This window comes from Melopsittacus undulatus, chromosome 2 (genome assembly GCF_012275295.1).
Source record: "Melopsittacus undulatus isolate bMelUnd1 chromosome 2, bMelUnd1.mat.Z, whole genome shotgun sequence".
Classification (NCBI taxonomy): Eukaryota; Metazoa; Chordata; class Aves; order Psittaciformes; family Psittaculidae; genus Melopsittacus; species Melopsittacus undulatus.
Window position 1 is genome coordinate 79,022,684 of NC_047528.1, and position 21,606 is coordinate 79,044,289.

Here is a 21,606-nt window from a genome sequence, read left to right on the forward strand (position 1 = left end):
TTTTATCAGCAAAGTGGTGGTAGAAAGAGCGCAGTGTACATAAACACACACATGTAAATTGCCTTCATGTAAATTCAGTTAAACTGCAGTGGAAAACAAAATTTAAAAACAGTGAAGTAGCTTCACCAGAAGCAGCTTCAAAGTCATCTGGAAAAGGAACACTTTTGTGGCAAGTTTTTGTTCTTCACAAGTTGCTTTACTTGACTCCACCACTGTAGCACCACACAGCCTGCTTCTGAGCAATGCTGCTCATCATATGAATTCACAAAGGACATTTTGGGGCTAATATGTTAATTTATAGTCAGGAGATTGAGCTTTTTTTTTCTTAACAATCGTGTAACCTGCTTCTGTATCAGTTCTGCCTAGAAATTTCCTTGCCTTGGAGGAAAAAATAAATTAGGATGACTAAATATACAGGAGCAACTAAGACATTCTGATGGACAAGAAAATAAAAGTGAAAGAAGTCCATGACCTCTCATGAGCATTCTGATCTAAGGATTACTAGAAATGCTGAAATGTTGCTGATATGTTGCTGAAAGAATTAATAAACATATTTCTGCATTTCTCCCTTTTTTATCCCATAACTATTTGTATGTATAACTTTTTATTTTCTGAGCTAGCATAACTTTATTCTGAAGTTAAGTCATGGATTTGAGAGGAGCTTAAGACTGCAGAGAAGAGTGCAGTGCAGCAGCTGCTTAGAATACATGGCTAAACCACAAATAATAATAGTAGTAACAATGATGATACGTTTCAAGATATCCTGCAAGAACTCTGGGAGAAGAAGTGTCTGACAGATAAAGGCAATAGGTAATTAGGCAGGTTGCCAACTCGGACTTTTAAACCAAATCATACATATACAAAATTAGAAATGTTTTCTGCTAAATATTATCCTGTAGTTATAGTACTGGAGATCTGCATGAACTTTTTTCCCTATGAACAGTAGCAGGACTTGGCAGATCTTTTATATCTCAGGACTTCACATCTTGAGTTGAGATTTAATCAACTTGGATGGCAAAGAAATCAGCTAAAAAAAAATTCTACTGTAATTAGCTGACCTAAAAATAAAATGGAAAAATAAAGCATCATAAACATTGTTCTTGAAAAAGTAAGTCCACAAATATTTGTATTTTATGTGTGTCGCCTCATGTGTGTATTGTTTTAGCAGTGTCTAGGGCAGGGTGAGGTGTGTAAATTTTGCAGCATTGTCAGAAGTCAGGGCTTCGTAATTCAGTGCATTTAAATGCCTTAGTAATTATGACTTATGACATTATAATAGAATCTATGCAGATAAAATTTATAGTTTTTGTAGAAACAATGCAGAATTGTGGCTATGAAAGTCAGAAGCTCAGGAAGAACTGATGCCTCACAGTTGCAGTTGAGCATAGGTTTTGCTAGTCTTAAACAAAGGTTTTAAATATTATACCAGGATTGAAAGTACAGAAGAACCCTCCTCTCCCTCATTGTTGTGGTTTGTTCTTGCTTTTCCTACCTTCTTCCCTTACTGCCTTTTTTATTTTTTTAACCTTCTTCTAGCTTTGAACTTCCTGTTTCCCTTTTTTAGGATCTTAGGCAAGTTCCAGCTGCCTCCACAAAGGTCACTTTTGCCATTTTTTATGCATACAACAGAGCTGGAAAGAGTGACCATGAAAACATGATACTAGTAATTAAGTTGCTCCATAATATGCCCCTTTTATTTACCTTTCTTTGTAGATGATGCTGTCCCATTTTCCTCTCTGAAAGTGCTAATGGCCAATATTTGACTACATCTTCAGGAGGTATAAATTAACATGGAACTACTTTTGTTGCTTTATTAACAATCTGTATCATTAACATTTTAGAAAATAATGCGTATTTGAAGATAACCTTTTGCTGTTTCACCTTAGGTTTTCTTTGATTGGTTGAATGAAGGTTATAATATAAGTTAGTTGTAGTTATACTTTGGCAGTGTATATATGTGTGGAGCTGAGAGAATAAACAGCTAAAAGTAAAATACCTTCTTGCTGTATCTGTGTATTTCAGTTCAAGGGTAATAACTGTATTGTTTCACTAAGTGAATAGCAAATTGTTAGCTTGTGTAGGAGTAAAGCTTCACTGCAGATTTTTTTGTGTGTTCGTTGTTTTCTAAAGTAGAAAAAAGTTGATGTTAAACTTGCATATGATCTGTTTCTTAACTTAATTGCAATGTTTTGATACTGTGGTTAAACAGATATTAAGATCTTTCAAGACTAAGATATGGGCTTGTAGTCCAGGTATATATATGAGACGTTCTCCAGCTGTGGGTGGTATGCTATTAAAAATACAAATTTATGTCTAATTGCATAGTTAGTGACTCTTTTTATATTTCTCAAGTGCTTTAAGTTCTCTTAGTTGAAATGAAATGGGTATGAAAAAGCAATAATTGTAAATGGAAAAGGTCCCCGGTTATAAGTACTCAGCTTATCATTCTACCTAAGGGATGTTTGAAGACAGTGAGCACCGTTATCCTCAGCACTTGCTTAAAGGTAAATCACAAAGGAGTGGAGTGACTTAAAAAAATCTAATGGGAAATAAACTTCACTATGAAAGAAAATGACATGGAGGTTTGCTGTTGAAATAATTCAGAATCAGCCTCAGCCCTCATCTCTGTGGATGGCTACAGGAAGTTAAAATGAGCTTGCTATGACCCAGGGATCAGCTTGGTGACCTTTTCTAGGTTTCTTTGAATCTTACACTTCAGGGCTGCTCAGGGCTGTGCTGGTATGGATCTTTGCATTCCTGCACATTTCCCTGAGTTCATGCTTGAATTATGTTTAGTGGAATGTCATTCATGTGTTGAAAATGTGTATTTTAGAATTGTTTGGTGTATTTTTTGCCTAAGCTCACTTTCAGATTTTCTGTGTTCTGTTGTTTACTGGACTGTTAATTTTTCTTTTGCCTGATGTATGATAAACTCATTTAGCTATTATTCTTCCCTGGATTTGTAGGAAATTGTGTGTTGAGAATTTCAGGGTGAGGCCACCTGCTCCTATGCATAGACTGGATGCCAGAGAAGTTTTCCACTTGCTTTACTGTCTTTTGTAGACTCAGAAATACTTACATATATATATACACACACGTATATATATAAAATAAAATAAGTATATTTCTTTAGCTTAATTCATGATTGTGTGAACAGTTTTATTTCAAGGATGTAGCAGTGTTTCTCTATCCTTCTTTTATCCTTCATTTTCTTGATTGTACTATACCTCTGCAGCATTTAAGAACCCCTTAGTGGTGAGACTTCCGAAGCCATATCCTCTTTAAGATGAATGTTTAACTTATACTAACATCTTCCTATTATCAGTGAAATAATTTTATCTGCCTAAAAGCACTTCTTTTTTTTTTCAAGATAAGTGTTATAATCCCCTCCTGCTATTTTTGCAAAATGATTCATAAGAAACCATGTAGAACATAGATGTATCCAGATTGAAAATGCTACATGTCCTCCCACATATAACAATGAAATGTGTGTTTTCCTACTAAGATTGCAAATACTTCATTGATGTCTGCATATAATTAAATGTGGTAGATTTTCTTTCCGGCTCTACTTACTGGCAAATGTTTCCTGAATGCCAACAGCTGTTATTAGGAAAATGCTCCCTATCAACCTGTTGCTTCTGCATAGGTTGCTTTATATAAAGCTTAAGAACACATTGACTTTTCTTGCCCAAGTAATGCTAGAACCATTTCATGGATTAAAAGTTCATTAAAAAAAAGCAAACCCAGTTGCTTATAACAAGTTGCTTTTCTAATAAGACCAACTAATTTAAAAATTAAACTGAAACCATGAAAACTTAGTCACATTTTTCATCCGGGTTATTAGGCAGGATATAAAGCATCTGTTCTAAACAGAGTTTGCTCTAATTACCATAAAACTACAGCATTGTAGAATTCTAACAGTTATTCCTTCACCAATTTGGTTGTGTTTCATGTGCTTCTGGCATTATTAATTCAGTTTCTCTCTGAACCTCTCTCACTGAGGTTTTGGCCTGTTAGAAAAACTTCCACAGCCCTCAGCCTCCCATCTGTTAGTCTTGCTTATAGAAACTACCTTTCATGCTACGTAAGGTGGCAAAGAATGTTCATGCAGTCCCCAGCAGGCTGTATGGAATAAGACAGTCCTACTCAAGTTTCGTGAGTGTTTTGTATTCCACATTTGTCTTCCCTCACATTGCATGAAGTGTTACAAACAGTGGTTTCCTTTGTTCTCCTCCTCTTTGGCAAGGTGTGCAAACATGTTAGTTCAACTCTGCTCAGCAGGAATTGTTTAGCTTCATTTTCTTTCTTAGTTACTAAAGAGTACTGCTGGTACATCTGTTTTTTCCAGTCTTACCACTGAAAGTGGGTCATTTTTGTCCATGGCCAGGGACTGCTATTTGAAGCCACTTGTCTGGCATGCATGTGACTAGCTGGTATGTGCAGAAAGGATGTAAAGCGGAGGAAGATCAGTATCTGTCTCAAGGAAGGAAGCATCAAGAATGAGTCAAGAGACATAAACTTTTACCAGTATTTTCTTTCTAAGGTGGCTTCACATTAAATTTACATGAATCTCTCCATGCTGTTTAAAACTTTGAAATATTTTGTTTCTTCTTTAATTCATTTTTACTTAAATTTAATTCTTTTCAAGAATAAATCTAGGAAGGATGAATGACTGGATCAATTTAACCTGCCTTTTCTGCTTTACTCTTTCAGGACTGCACAGTATATGAAACAGAGAATAAAATTCTTCATGTGGTGAGTAGTGTTTGGATTTCTATTAATAAATATATTTGTATAGACTACATAGAATTACAGACCTGTGTGTTTCATGCTTTTCCTGCAGTGCCAGTGTGATAATAAACTAGTCTGGGTATGACTGAGTGAACATCATGTATGGAACTAGTGGTGAATAAGTAGTGATTTTATGGAAGCTGAGCTTGGCATGTATGAGGGGCCAGGAACTTTGCAAGGGCTTGTGTTTGGCTCAGATCTGTCTGTTATTTGTAAACCATGGTCAGATGAATGATTTTGAAAAATAGCATTTTTTTAATTTTTTTTTTTTTTTTTTTTTCTGAGAGAGCTGGTTGCTAGGCTTGTATGAAATCATATGTATTTATGTAAGTGATATAGCCTCATTCATACAGCTTTATTCCTCACAGGAGAATGGACCTAGTCTAGTGATAGGAAGATTAAAGCAATTATTCCCTTCTGGACTCTAAGCGTAAATACAACTGTTTCCAGAATCTGTAGCGCAATTGATAATAAATAAAGCCTATGAAAATCATCAGGGCATCAGATATCAGAACACAGGGTGAGTTTGAAAGGCTAGTACTTGGTGGATGAAGAATCAAAAGCTTGAGTAAACTTTGCACCTAAGTTTTAGATCTTAAATTGTGGTTCATGTTGTTGTAGTTTAGTGAGTATTAAATTAACCCAGAGCTTGTTTCTGAAAGTTAGTTACAAGCATACTCTTCTTAAGAATGAGTAATAGATTGGTTTAGTTTATTCACTGTATTTCTCATTTAGGCGGGTTTTAATATCTTCTGGTTCTTATTACAAAAGCTTATTGAAGAAAACACTGCATTTCTTTGTCTGAAAAGGTGGGCATCCCAGTAAACATTGCTAAACATTCCTTTTCAGTGCTCCCGTATCAAATGCTAGGCAAGCTGAATTCTGTCAGCTTTTGATGCTTTGATTTCACAGTGACATGGAATAAAACATCTCCTTGTATTCTCAAGTTTCACTCACACTTTTCCCTGTGGGACACAAAGAATTAGCCATTTTAGTGAGGCTGACATCATCATCATTTTTGCTAGGCTGATCTTTACAGGTATTTAAGTCATTAAGTTTTTGATTGCATAATCTTGGCAAAAGTGCTATTAAGCTTGAAATTGTTGTGTTCAATGCATGTTTGTTTTCTGCTGGATGAAGCAAGAGTTCTGAGTTCTGCTATCTATAGTATATCTACCTTTTATACATTAATAAAAAGGATTCGGAAGGGAGCTGGCAGTGTTTAGAGCTAATGAAGCATCCATTAATATAATCTTCAGCAGAAAATTTTGAGGAAATTGGGAGGGATTCATTTAAGATATGTGAGTGCACAAATTTAAGGCAGGTTTCCAAAGTTATCTTACAACATTCAGACTCACATAGGCTTATTTCTTTAATCCACAGTAACTTTATTGTGGTGACAGGTGGGCATATGTATTATTATGAAGAGCTTAATTAGCTTCCATGATTAGTGCTCAAGCTTGCAAAGAAACCAGAACGGAGTGCTGAATGTTTTACTGAAGCCTGGGATTAAAATGACTATATGTATTCCGCATCACTTGGATCATTTCTGACCATGCTGCATTTTAGCTGATGGATGGGATTTCATGGGACAAAAGCTGACCAAAAGCATTGAGGAAAGAGGTAAATCTGCGATTGAATAATTAAAATATAGGATTTTAAACCAAGTTTGAATTTTAAAGGGAATATTTTACATATGCAGCTGAAAATGTTGATGATAGAATTGGAACTGAAAGCAGAGTACCTCTAACTACATTCATTGGAAGAAAGAAAAAGGTGGTGTAGCTTTAGCCCATTAGACAATCTGGGGAGGAGCAATCTAACAGGTAGATTAAAAAATAGTGGAAAAGCCTGCTTATGTCAAGATCTTGAGAATGTGCATGGTATTTTTACACCAGAAGAGAGATGTTAGAAACCTAATGAGATAACAATATTTGAATGCACAAACTAGATTAAAGATGTTCTAGAGGGGGATTAAGAATTTAAATCTCCCGTTGGAGACTGTGTATCCAGTAAATTCAGAGGTGAATGTAAAAAAGAAGATTCTCTGATATAAAGAGAATAGTAGTAAATTTGATAAAGGTGTAGAAAGAATCTTGAATGAGAAATGCTGGGAGAAAGATTGGGAAGATAGGATATTATATGGAGAGAAGGTGAATTCTCTCTTCTTAAAGTCAAAGACCAAGCTTTTGAAGTCCATTTTCTGTGTACATTTCCCATCTGCAAACTGTGCAGATTCCTGAAGGTAACAGAAATTGTGTCTGGCCAGCATCACATACAGCTGCCTTTGAATGAGCAGATGCCAATGTACAGCTGTGTTTGCTGGAATGACTTAGAGAAGAAATTGAATTCAAAACCATGGGCTCACCTCATATGATTTTACTACGACGTTCCCTTCCAGACACAATGAAACAATGTTCCTCACAAAAGCAAGAGGCAATGACTTACAACAAATCAGCAATTCATGCAGTTAGCCTAAGGAAATCCTTGTTGCAAGGTATTGTTTCCACTAAAGATTGAAGTCAAGTTTTAAGAGGTCTTTCTTACATAAGTAAAAAAGAACTACAGCTGCAGAAATTAAAATAAAATTAAGTTTCAGTTATGTACTCTTATTCTTTAGAACACTAAGAAATTTACCACCTTGGGAGCACATCATTGGATCAAAGTACCTGATTCTTAGCTGTGTTACCTATTGGTGGTCCAGTGCTTTACTTCAATTTGAACCTGTGTTTTAGGTTAAACATCTCCATTGTTCACATAGCTCAAAGTGTTATTTTGGACTTGTGTGCAATGATTCAGGGTCTTGAGTTCTGTAAGATGCATACATCTCCTGTGGGGATGCTGCCTACACCTCTCCTATGAGGAAAGACTGACAGAACTGGGGTTGTTCAGCCTGGAGAAGTCTCTGGGTAGACCTTTCTGTGGCCTTTCAGTAATTCAAAAGGGGCCTGTAAGAAAGATTGTGAGAGACTTTTTAGCAGGATCTCTTCTGATAGGACAAGGGGTAATGGTTTTAAACTAAAAGAGTGGAGATTCAGGCTGGATATGAGGAATAAATGTTTTACAGTGTGGGTGGTAAAATGTTGGAGCAGGTTGCCCAGAGAGGTGCCATGGAGACCCTCAAGGCCAGGGCAGATGTGGTTCTGGGCAACCTGATCTAGTTTGAAGATGTCCCCGCTTATTATAGACGGGTGGACTAGATGACCTTTGGAAGTCCTTTCCAACTCAAATCATTCTATATTCTATACTTTGTGCTAAACTGGGGGGAAAGAGTGTGTGTGGGTACAGGTGGGGAATGTGAGACCATACTGCTGCTATTAAAATACATCCATGGATATCTCCAAAGTTAACTCCTTACTAAGTCTTCACGCTTTCCTCTAAATCATTGTGGAGAAGGCAGCATCCCTTATCAAAGGCAAGATCCTCATTTAAATAATGGACTGTTTTGCTTTAATCAGGAAGGGCAAAAAATAGTTAATGTGCTCATATTCTAATGGCAGTAATTTGTTTTGAAAAGCAAATGAATGCCCTCTTTCTTTCAGAGATTGCAGTGTGGATGTTCATGTGGAGAGACTGACGAATCACCTTGTCCATAGATAGTATATTTTAATGTCAATAAACTTCTTCATATGTTACCTTTTTTAGATATCACAGATATAGTCAAGAAGTAGTATTCTGTGGAGACAGAACTGTATAGCTTGAGCTTATCTTCAAGAAATAAATGTCTTTGTTTGCTCTGGGCAATTTGAGTTTCAAATGTTATATAAAAGCATTTTGATTGTCACAATATTAGGTGAAGTAGTAAACTAATCTGTGTTCAACGAAACACATAAAATATATCTAAAGTAAAAAGGTCTTATGGAAAACTGGTGAAGTTTAAGAAGAAATTGCCTACTTCAACTTGTTTATTTCTTCTACGTGTAGCTGTAAAATGTGTCTGGGAAAAAGTGTCTTTTTTTATAATTTTCTGCCCTAGAATTGCAGGTGAATTGAACCTATTTTAAAGACAACTATAGGTCTTAAAATTTTGTTGCTTTTTTTTTTCCCTGTTAATTCATTCACAGAAACACTTGGCTTCTGTGGAATAAGAAGCATAAAACCACACATTAATAATGTGTTGGTATTTGCTCATTAAAATATAGATGCTTCTGAAATATTCAGGAACAAAGGGAAATGCTTCATATTTCTACCACTTAATTTCTCAGTATGTTTACTCCAGCTTACCTTTTGCTCAGCTAACAATGCAATAAATAAATAATTAAGTTATAATTGTTGTAGTAACTTATATAGATAGAAACTAATATCGATAGTAAATATCACCAGAAAATAATAACCAGCAGAAGTAGATGTCAATGGAAAATGCTAAATTAAGAAGAACAGATTTTAAAATACAGTGGGCCTAAATATGAAAAGATAAGCCATAGGTGTGGTGTTTGCTTAAAAATTGGAGTTTAGCATGCTCTTGCTAGTTTGTATTTAGAATCCTGATACTGATTAACTTGAGATGATAAAACATATGGAAAACTGATCAGCTTAAAAAAAGGTGTCAGTTCTGATTATTTGGGGAGTTATAAGTTAATTGTTGCAAAACTCTGAATAGACCTGTAAAATCTTTGAAGAATAATTCATTGATTCCATCCAGCTGTTCAAGGCTATATATGATGGAAATATCTAGTTCAGATTAATCCATGTGAAGCAGAAGAGTATTAAAGTAAGAGCAAAGCAAGTGCTAATTATAGAAAATAGAAGCCAGGCATCAGTCAGATGAATAATAAGTTTTAACTGAGTTTTCTTTTTATTTTAATTCTATAAAAAGAATGTTTTCATGAGGAATTTCATTTATTAAAATTGTGCTATTTTTACCTGAAAAAAACCCTCACCATTTTATTGAGATGGAAAACTATAGAAAATAGAACTGCAGAGTGAAGTTAATACTCAGGAGTTTTTGAAAAACAAATGAGCTATTTAAAATAAAAAAGAGTTACTAAACTGAAAAAGAAAAGTAATGGATCAGAATGTTCTCTTTTTTTTCTAAGAGCCTTGAAGAAGCCGCAGTTATAATAATTCACTCCTGCCTACTGTATTTGAATATTTGTTATAGAACTGTAATTGACAAAAAATGCATGGTTAAAGGCATAATTTCTAGTCTTATTAAAGAAAAAGTTAACACCTTTTTCCTTTAAATAGTCGGTACCTTAAAAATTGGGCCCAGCAAACTTCACTGTAATAAAACCCTCTCTTTTTGCATCTAAAATAAGATCAAGTTTGTTGTTTAAACTCCGTGTATATACAAAAGCAAATCCAGGGCTAATTGGTTCTAAAAGTGCTGGAGTCCCTGATGTATTCCCTATGGTACAACAAATGTTTTGGACTAAAATCAGTTGAATAATAATTATTTGGTTTGGCTTAAGCTAACTAGTTAGACTTCATCCTGAAGCTCATGTAGCAAGTTTATTTGTCTTTAAAGTTCTAACTAACTGAGATTTTGGATTTTCTTTTTTTTTTTTTTTTTTTTTTTTTCCCAAGCAGATTAAAGTTAACATTGCCAAGACATTTTTTTCTTACTTTTAACCTAGAATGCCGACATGTCTTATTGGCATTCTGACCCTCATTCAAATGACATGGGTGAGAGAGTTGACAGGGGAGGCTGGTGTTTTTCTTGTGCTCAGCCCTGGAAATGTGTTTGAGCCAAGATGCTTCAGTATAGAATCATAGAAGAGTTAGGATGGAAAGGACCTCAAGATCATCTAGTTCCAACCCCCCTGCCATGGGCAGGGACACCTCACACTAAACCATGCCACACAAGGCTTCATCCAACCTGGCCTTGAACACTGCCAGGGATGGAGCATTCGCAAGCTCCCTGGGCAACCCATTCCAGTGCCTCACCACCCTAACAGTAAAGAATTTCTTCTTTATATCAAGTCTAAACCTCTGCTGTTTAAGTTTCAACCCATTACCCCTTGTCCTATCACTACAGTCCCTAATGAATAGTCCCTCCCCAGCATCCCTGTAGGCCCCCTTCAGATACTGGAAGGCTGCTATGAGGTCTCCATGCAGCCTTCTCTTCTCCAGGCTGAACAGCCCCAACTTTCTCAGCCTGTCTTCATAGGGGAGTTGCTCCAGTCCCCTGATCATCCTCGTGGCTCTCCTCTGGACTTGTTCCAACAGTTCCATATCTTTCTCATGTTGAGGACACCAGAACTGTACACAATGCTCCAAGTGAGGTCTGACGAGAGCAGAGTAGAGGGGCAGGATCACCTCCTTCGACCTGCTGGTCACGCTCCTTTTGATGCAGCCCAGGATACGGTTGTCTTTCTGGACTGCAAGTGCCCACACTTGGCATGATGGGTTAAATCCTCGTCACTATCCTGGGTAAAATTAAGGAGAGGAGGAAATACGAATCTGTTTGCTTGACTGGAAATGCTTGGTGACCCTAGAGCTGCTTGAATTGAGCAGAAAACAGATGAACAATTTGATGAAAGGCCACGGTGAAGCCTCTGAAGCTAGCCATGACACCTAGGTACTTCCATTCTGCTGCAGAACACAGTCATTTTCCCAACACAAATTGAAGTAGCCACAGACAGTCAGAACAGGTGTAATTCTAATTTAGTCACCTTTAGGTCTTTATCCTCCTGGCTGAAAGAAGGAGCAATGGTGAAAAATCTATTAAAAATTGGTACAATGTATCCCAAAAGTAGAGGTAGAAACTGTTATCTTTCATTCTTCATGCTCTGGAGCATAAATTAATTGTCTGCTGAATGGAAAAAAGAAAATGTTTCCCCTTGTATTTCTACCAAACAACTAGATGCTGTGTAGTGATATTTTTCGTCCTCCCGTGAATCATTTAGCTTTGTATGTAAAGACTGGTGCAGCCTCAATCTGCAATTATAAGTTTGTCACTGAACAGAGAGGAGAATTTGTTAATAAAGTGCAGTGAAGAGTTGCTGCAAAAGAGAACTGAAGTCATCGCTGTAAGGCTTATAGTGAGAACAGGGACAGTATGACAAAAAAAAATCTAATCTGTTGATTTCTCTCAGTTAACCTCATATAACTTGTTTGTTTTTTTTTTAATTTTGGCCTGGCCAAATCCTTTCTCTTTGTTTAGATAGCTTGCACACTGAAAGCTGAGTGGAGCTTGAGAAAGGCTGGGCAATTTTAATGCCTCCTGATTTTTGTAAGAGCAATTGGATGCTCATCTTCCTGTAAGTCTTACTGTAGCTAGTACTGCATTGCAGCAGGTAATCAACAGTTACAAAAGATAAAGGATCCTGATCTCATTAGCAATGTGTTCATAAACAGAAGTGTAGTTTTACAAAGTAATGAGATGTAACTACCATATGAGAGAAAAGGTGAGTTGTACTGTCATCTTATTTAGTGAAACTAAAATACATGTCTACATTACAGTTTGTACTGAATTATTATGCTGAGAAATAATGCAGTCATAAATAGGAGCAAAATGAGTAGCAAATGGGCACTTTTTGGGTGCTGTCCTTACACTCAAATGAATTGAGTGGCCACTATTATGCGAGTCTATTAATTCCCATCAAACAAAATAATAATTTTAAAACTTTTTTCTAATAACAGCAATGTAATAATAAGCCCTTCCTGTATTTCTTGCACCTACATAACTTGTAAAATTGGCTTGCATCTGCCAAGGTTAAAGCTCCAGCGGAGTTTGGGGACCTTAGGGAAAACTTATTCAAGCTGAAAGTAGCATCAAACATAACTTTAGATTTAGGCAGGTTTGTTGCTTGAATGAACCTGGTGAGCCACAGTGTGAAATATTTGGGAAGAGGAGCACAGTTCTCTTTGGGAACTTTCTAAATTCAGCATGTTGCCACTATTAAATTAACATTGCTCCCGTGCCATGTGGCAGCATCTTTGCTATGAAAGTTCCTGATCCACTGAATAGGTCCAGGGTCTTTTTCCATAAAGAAACCTAATGGAGAGGAAACCTGCTCCTGATGAAAAGGCTGTTTTTTCTGTATGCTGATTTATTCTGATTGGTATATTAAAAAACCTTGGCCAGTGAACTCAACAATAGTAATCTGGGCAGGAACTGCACAGTAACTACATTCAGAACCACTGGTTAAACTCTGTTGTATATTGTCACAGCTGTACCATATGAATGTGTCCCAGAACCATCCAAGATCCGATATCTTCCTGGAGCTGAATTTACCTCCTCCTCCTCCTTCTCCCATCCTTCACAGAAGCACACAACAAAACCAACCAAAAAAACTGTGAATAAGATGTTTCTGAGAGTAAAGGCAAGGAAAAATGTGTTATTTTTTCTGTGTCAGCCTCTAAACATGTTTCCAGTGAGACCTTGTGTGCTCTGTCTTTCCAAAGGGGAGAGGTTGCTATATGATGAAGGGATTCTTGCTGTCCTGTCTCTGCTTAAGCTCAGAAAATGAAAATTCATGCAAATTTGCCTTTCACACAACCCCAGCAGACAGTTGATCCTACTTACAATCCAACTCTTTAACTAAGGAGTATTTAACTAAAATTATTTAAATGTAGTTAAGGGAAGTTTATAAGATTCTGTAAGTATTCTAACACAAACAAGCTTCTGTTAGATATTTTCTTGTAGCAGTTGGTTTTGGAAAGGTCATAGAATTTGAAACCTCAGTCTGAAAGAGCATCCTCTCATTGCCAGATCTTTTCTAGAGACTTTGCTGTGGCTCATTTATTGTGCTTAGAATGGGCATGATACCGTGCTGTTGGACGGCAGTTTGCAGGAAAGAAAATAGCAAGACCAAAAAGACAATAATCTTATAGAAATGCATAGGAGCATATGGCAGGTTTTTTTATTGTAGTAACTTGGCATCCAGTATTCCCAAAGTTCCTCTAGGGAATATTCACACTACTTTTTTTTTTCAAGATTGTAACCAATATAACCATTCTGGAATGCTGATCTCCATAGGCTTACTGTTTAGACTGTCTGTACCCCTCTCATGGAGAGGCAGAGGGAGAACAGCTGCTCTAAGGAGCTATTTAATGTATCTCAGTTTAGGCTTCTGTTCCATGCCACATCCTAGACTTTCCTCACTCCTTTCCCATCATCTGTCAAGGCAGCCAAGGACTCTTTTTTTATTGAGGAGCTACGTCTGTGAACTTGAAATGGCATACCTTGTGTTAGGTGATAAGAACGCTCCTTTTCTGTGTGTTTTGGCATCTCTCTGCAATGTAACAGTTGGGAATAGGAGAAAAAAATCATACATTAATTCATTGTAAAGAGAAGTTCCTCTGAAACTGCTAAGGAACCCATAAATTCAGTAGTTTTAGATGAGATAAATAGGAAGAATATATGGGTGAATACAAACCTAAAGATACATGAAAAATTCAGGTTTCATCACCAGAGAATGGTTTATACTTTAGATCTCTTTACTATGCGTGTGGAGAGAACTGAGTGTTCTGTAATTTTCTAAAAGTAATTTTTCTATAATTGTCAGTGCAGTAACACGATACATGAAAATCAGGAGTAGTCAGCATGAATTCAGCTTAACCAGCCTGACTGCCTTCTACGATGGTTCAGCTGGCTGGATAGATGAGGGGAGAGCAGTTGATGTTGGACTTCAGCAAGGCTTTCAACACCATCTCCCATGACATCCTCATAGGCAGGCTCGGGAACTGTGGGCTGGACATGTGCATGGTGAGGTGGATTGAATGCTGTGGAATGGCGGGTCTCAAGGGTTGTGATCAGTGCCACAGATTCTAACTGGTGACCTATAATTACTTGTGTTCCCTAAGGGTCAATAGTGGGTCCAGGATTGACTTGCTCATCAGTGACTTGGGTGAAGGGATAGAGGGACTTCTCAGCAAGTTTGCTGATGACACAAAGCTGTGAGGAGTGGCTGCCCACAGAGAGCTGTGCTGTCGATCAGGGGGATCTGGACAGGCTGCAGGGGTGGGCAGAGAGGAACCTTTCAAAATTCAACAAAGGCAAGTGCAGGCACCCAGGGAGGAGCAACCCACACAGGCTGGGGGGTGAGCTGCTGGAAAGTAGCTCTCGGGAGGGCAACCTGGGGGTCCTGGTGGGCAACAGCTTGTCCATGAGGCAGCAGCAGTGAGCCCTTGTGGCCAAGAAGGCCAGTGGTATCCTTAGGAAGAGCACTTCCAGCACGTCAAGGGAGGTAATATTCCCTCTTTACTCAGCCATGGTAAGGCCCTACCTTGAGTACTGTGTCCAGTCCTGGGCTTCCCAGTAGAAGAGGGACATAGAGCTCCTGCAGCAAGTCCAGTGAAGGGCTACCAGAATGACTAAGGGTCTGGAGCATCTCTCATATGAGGAAAGGCTGAGGGAGCTCGGCCTGTTCAGCCTGGAGCAGAGAAGACTCATGGAGATCTGATCAATGTGGATAAGTATCTGAAGGGAGGGTGTCAAAAGGACAGGATCAGACTCTTCTCAGTGGTGCCAGGTAATGGGACAAGAGGCAACAGTCATGAACTAAAACACAGGAAGTTCCACCTGGACGTGAGGAAGAACTTCTTTACTCTGAGGGTGACTGAGCATTGGAATAGGTTGCCAGGGAGGTTGTGGGGTCTCCTTTCCTCGAGATATTCAAGAGCAGTCTGGACCCAATACTAAGCAAGCTGCTCTAGGTGATCCTGCCTGAGCAGGACTAAATGACCTCTGGTGGTCCCTTCCAGCCTCAACTGTTCTGTGATTACTGTGAAAATACAAATAACATTCCAGCATTGTATCTGAAAACACACATAAAAAGAAATCTAAGCTTCATTTTTATTATGGAATTTTATATATTTTTTTCCTTTCAAAATGTCAGGTCAGAGCAGTTTTCATGTGTTCAAAAAGCCGTAAAAGCTGAATTTTGCAATACAGTTTATTTTTTAACTTCTTCCTAATTCAGATAAAGTACAAATCATTCTTAACCCCTTTTATGTATTCCCTGACTTCCTTTTTTCAGTAATGATCCTGCATCATGAAATACAGATAAAGCAGAGGGGGTGGTGTGTGTATGTGTGTGTCTATGCTTGAAGGTAATATTATCTCTGAACAAAGGTCATGTTGGTAACATAAGTTTTGTTATATTTTGTTATGTTTTCTATTTGCTTCTGATCTGTTTATTCACTTTGAAACAGTATCATTTAGTAAAATAAGCCATTGATATACACAGCTAAATTTCTAACTGTAAATAATATAAAGAGGAGAAAATAAAAATTACCAGTGTAATGGTCTGTAACAGGATTAAGATTTCACTGTCACTGGATTTTTTTTTTTACTTTTATTTGATTTTTTTTACTTTCTTTTTACCTAAAATATTTGTATTTCAGCATTTGGAATGACAATGTTAATTTGGCAAGGAGTTTATATCCGCTTTATATTATTTTTCTGTAGCATTGTTGTAGGCATTTTTTTCTTTAAGAAGTATGCTTTGCAATCTTGAAAAAGTGGTTGATTCAGCATTTGTGTGCAGTTGTGTTTCAGACATTTGAGGAAACTGATTTGCTTTCATATTTTGAATTTGAGAGCAGTTAAGCTGCTTCTTAATTGGTTTTGGAGGTACCCACAGTTATGGGACCAGAAAAATGTCCTAATCCAAGAATTCCCTGACAAAACACACCTTTGGAAATCTGAACCAAGAAAGCACTTTTAGTTGCTGAAAGGGGATTTCACAGAGAACACTGAACCTCTCAAAAATCGCCTGCTTAGTGACATATGAGATAATGATAGCAAAAAAATCACAGCTTCCTTGCCTCTGAGACGAGAGTGTTCAGGGAGTGAGAGATGAGGAGATACACAGAACCTATTTGACAGTCACATCCTTTTTAAAAACTTTTATTTCTATCTTGCTGTGAAGAGGCTGCCAAGGATAACAGGTTTAAAAATTATCCCATAGTGAAGTGGTTATTTATTGTAATCTTCATACCTGCAATAGTAAATCATGGTTGGCAGCAGTAGAATGTGAGAAACTCAGTCCAAAGTCGATTAGCAAATTTTATTAGTATAGAATAAACTTCAGAGTTAATGGGAGTTATCCAGCATTGTTAAGAGCTTGATTTTAATCTGTGCTGAACATCTGCATGGTCAACGGAAATTAGAGGTGTTTTGGGGCACTTAATGTCTTTGTGAAAGCTGTGTGCAGAGAGCAGGGTTGAAGCTTACCACACGCTCTGTGCATGCCTGAGCAGAGCTCAGATGCAGGGCATCTAACCCTGAGAGCACAAGGGAGCAGCTCAGGCAGTCCTTTTTTTCTCTCTGTTTGTTCTTCCCTGGTCTGACCCTGCATCTGTTAGGGTCATCACAGAGAAGTGATTTTGTATGGTTCTGTTGAGTGAGGCCTTTCCCCCTTTTCCTTCATCTCCTCTGCCTTGTAGATTCAGCAATGTGATTTAGCATGTACTTTAAAAATGCAGTGATTTAAGTTGTAGGTTGATATGTGAGTAGTTAGCAGTGGTATGCTTATTGTGACTTTTTTTTCTTTCCTAGTGTAAAACTCTCTCTGGCGTCTGTGATCACATTATCTCACTCTCTTCTGATCCGCTGGTTTCCCAGTCTGCCCACCTTGAAGTGATCCAGCTTACAAACATCAAGCCAAGTGAAGGGCTGGTAAGAAGTACGCAGTTAATCAAACCCATCATCCAGGATGAGAAAGTGATTTATTTTTTTTTTCCATAAGTTTCATAAATGGAAGAGAAGAGGAGATTTTAACCTTTTCTATTTTGAAGTCTGAAAATGGTTTGAAAATAGTTTGTCATGCTAGTTCCTTTTCTCATGCAGCTGGGCTAACAGGGAAGTATTTTGTAAGGCTGACCAATATATGCAAAGAGTTTAGAGAACAGGGAGAAATGAGCAAGAAGTTCTTGCCATTTATACCAGCTTCTGAAAAATTGTTCAGATTGTTCTAGGATGTTGAAGTCTGAAGGGATTTAAATTACTAAGATGAACTCAACCAAGAAGTTTGCGTGGGCTTATACACAAAAGCTGTCAAATTCTGGAATATGCTTCATAGTATCTCTGAGATATAATGCTATTTTATAAGTTATTCAAGTGCTCTACAGTGCTGCTGAGAAGTAGCTTATTGAATTTATTGCAAGAACTCTGCATGCTTAATCAGGTGCTTGTAAAGGCTCAGTGCAGTGCAGTCATCCTGTGTTTGATGTTCAAGAGTTGACCACTGATCTTTTGTTTACTTAAGTATCCAATAACCACTGCATGTTAAAAAACAACACTGGTGAGAATTACAGCAGTATGACTTTACATCACTAATAATATCTCTTCCCACAATCCTTGGAGGTAGTAAAAGGTGATCAGAAACCAGTTAATAATTTTTTGCCTAATTAAATAGCTTTTTCAAGTCCTGTCCAAGTTTATTCTCATTGTATTTTCTTGAATAAGGATTAGTGCTGTACTCTTTGCAGCAGGTTTTTGAAGTTGTTTGGATGGTATTATTTTGAAGAGCATTTTGGATTGTAGGTTGATTGTTGTTGGGTTTTGGCATTTGGTTTGGATTTTTTTACAAATTTGGTATGCCAAGGTATTTAGAGCAGTCATACACCAGATTAATTATCCATTCTTTTTGGAAAATCACAATTAAAATATGAGAACCCCCCAAACATATAGGTGAGTAAATGTTGCCCCATCCTTTGCTTTAGTCTGCTTTTTCTTTTTGTTTTCCCATCCCCCACTGGCTTTCTTTTGATCTCTGAATCCATTTCAAACTAGTTCTCCAGGATTTCAGCTTTTCATGGATTCTCTCCTCCCTCTTTCCTATAATTTTAACTCTTTCTCACCAGCTCACTGCAGTCAACTCTTTGAAATCCTGTCTTTTACTGTAATGAAGAGATCTGCTTCTCCGTTCTCTTGATCACCTTTTCTGGAGTTTCGTCCTTTTTTATCTGAACATTTATTTCTTTTCCTTTCTGTCTCATGACTGGTTTTTTTTTTGGTTTTGCTTTTTTCCCCTGTTTCAAGTCTTTGTGTAGGGTGGTGTTAAGCCCCAGTGACTGAAAAATGTTGAGTGGTATTTTTGTAAGTAAGAATGTGCTTCATGGGTCTGTTCCTGCTGGGTAGCTGGTGAGATAAAGAATCTCCTCCCACTCTGTGCCTCTGTTTTACACCCCCTGTCTGTCTTGTCTGTTTAAACTGGAAGCTTTTGAAACAGGTCTTTTTCTTTTAACATCTGTTTATGAAGCAACTGAACAGGGACTTGGTGCTGACTAAGGATTACCATGTCATTGTCACAAAAATAATTATATGTATTCTTAAAGAATGGAAAATGCCAACTGTGCAGTATACAAGCCTTAGAAGGATATGTGCTATTTTGGTACAGTCATATTTTTTCCCCTTCATCCTTACCTATATGCCACTATTCTTTTGCCTCTTTATTGTGCTGTCTCCTCTAGATTGTGAGCTCTCTAGAGCAGGCACCAAGGACAATATATTTGTGCCGGAAGCATGAATGTCATACCTTTCAGTTTTACAGTGCCAATTTTATCATCTTTGTCAGGTTGCTCTTGGTGCTTTAAAGAAAAGCCTTGCTTTTCAGTTGTTTCGCTTCTGTTTGTTTGGGCTTTGAACTAATGTTTTTCAATTAAGATGCAGTGGGTGATATCAGTACCGTCCTGTTGAGTGCTAAGTCTGTAAATTTAAGAATTGATGGTGGAGCTTGGAGTTGTGAATATCCTCTGCACTTGAGGAACACTTGGATGAATGTGAAGCTCTATAACTTCTGGACCTTCTTCAGTATTTGTGCAATGATGGAGGTGGAAAAATGGATTATTGTCAACTTTCTTCTAGATTTTTGACCCACGTGACAGTTCTGTGCTGGCTCTACCAACCACTAAATAAAATCTATAAGCGTGGAAAGGTTTCAAGCAGAAAGACAAGGACAAGGATGGCAGCTAACTGGGAAGATTTTTTTGTCACCCAGCATAAACAGAGTATCTAACTTGTCACAAATTTAATAGTTGAGAAGCTAAAGTAGATCAGGGAGAGGAAAAGGAATGGAGAAGAGAAGGAAATAAAAAGTTTGGAAAACAATGCTATTTCCCTAAAGTCATATGGTAAATATATGATGGAATTAAGAAAATGGTTGGCGTTTTTACAACTTGAAACAACTTGGAGCACTATCAGAATGTTTTGATCAGCACAAATAGTTCCTTCACGATGTTTGGTCTTTTCTTGTGGATACGTAAGTATCAGTCAGAGGTAAATGTGAATTGTCAGACTAATACCTTAATGCAGAAGTAACAGGTAAATGTGTCACAGTATTTTAAATGTCTTACATATATTAAAACTAGGTAACACTTATTAGAAAACCAGACCAAATAACCTGGCAAGCCGAAAATGTTGTTAGGGTGTGATGTAGGGAAACTCTTGTTACTGGGTAAAGCAATGTTATGGGTGGGTTTTGGCATTGCTTTTTTATTTTTGCCTTTTTTGGTTTTTTATCTCTATCTCTCGTCTGTTGCCAAGGTGTGGTTATGTGACTGGCTGCATACATGTGCTCTTCAGTGAGTGTTGCTGTGGAAGAGATACGGCCAGCAGTGGCTAAGAAGTAAGGGTGAAAAGGGGGTTTTCAGGGTAGAAAATTATTTTTAAAGGCCTAAAATGGATGAATGTGGTCAGCTTTGCGGTCACCAGCACGCTCCATGCTCCTTTTTGGGTTTTTTTTTTGAAGACTTGGAAGTTGTTCCATCTTTATCCGTAAGCAGAATTTAATTTTATGTTTTTTTTACACTAATATTCTAGAAAGAGACAAGACTGAGTAGCTTAAGTAGCGTATTTTGCCATGAAACAGACTTAAAAAAATTAGTGCTTGGCTGAAAACAGTGAATGCATGAGCAAAAAAGCACAATACTGCACCTTTTCCTTTTGATAGACAAAAGCAGGTAACCAAGTTTCCCTTGGAAGTTTTTCTTCAACAGTCTGTTTCTATTCTATCTTTAGTTTTAACAGAACAGAATATTAGAGAACTGTGGCAGGGGTTAATCTTGAGTTTCAATCTTTTTCTGTTCATATTATCATTTTAATCCTAGTCATTTTAGGTACTATGATATGGTTTCAAGTTGCAGCTATTCACCTGGCTTGCAAGATTCAGAAATGCAAAGGTGAATTCACTAGGACATTAGAATGATTGTTCTAGGTTCCTCTTTGCCTGCTCAAACACAAAACGAGCCTGTAATGTAAAAAATATCATGCAATAGAATACAAGCTGTAGATACAGCAGGGTGTGGCAGCTGATTAAAAGGTGTACTGCTCACTCCCTATCTCAAAAATATTTTTCAGGAATCCGGTGTAATAGTGTTCCTAATATTTCTCCTGAGTTGTTTAGTTTGAAATACTGGAGGGGCTGGGAAAAATTTATAAAGAGATTCTGAGAACTGTTTGGGCTAAAGGAGGCTCATAAAACTTTGAGGGAACTCCATTAAGATGGTTTCACAGTGGAAGTAAAAGCTCAGTTATGTGTGTGTGATAAATGGTATTGGTATCTTCTTTTCTATCCAGCATTGCATAAAATATGTTAAAAGTATATCAGAAAAAGGCAAAAGGTCTCTCTCTTTTCTAATCCTTAACTGAATAATAGTTCACACCAAGATAAAATTTAATGATTGGTTTGAAGTTAGACTTCTACGCAAAACTAATCAGGAAAACCTCTGACTGAATTAAGCAAGAGTTACCCCATCTTTAATCTAGGCAAACATTTGATCTTGATTATGAAGGTGGTTACCTTACGGTTGTTTTTTAATTATCTTTCCTTTTATTTCACCTAACTTGTTCTTGTAAATTCATAGGGACTGTGGCGTTATCTTTGGATACCTAAGATGTGTATCTGCCAATTTGTTTCAGTACAA

At 37.4% G+C, this 21,606-nt stretch overlaps 1 protein-coding gene across 4 annotated transcripts in view; it reads left to right on the top strand.

Moving 5' to 3' along the window:
* The window catches only part of CNKSR2 (connector enhancer of kinase suppressor of Ras 2), a 214,287-nt gene that overhangs the window by 69,972 nt on the left and 122,709 nt on the right, over nt 1-21,606 (top strand). For all 4 annotated transcript variants that reach the window (XM_034074520.1, XM_034074521.1, XM_034074522.1 and 1 more), the window contains exons 5-6: nt 4,714-4,755; nt 17,240-17,359. In XM_034074520.1, the coding sequence (XP_033930411.1) occupies nt 4,714-4,755; nt 17,240-17,359 (162 nt within the window). The remainder of the gene's footprint in view (nt 1-4,713; nt 4,756-17,239; nt 17,360-21,606) is intronic.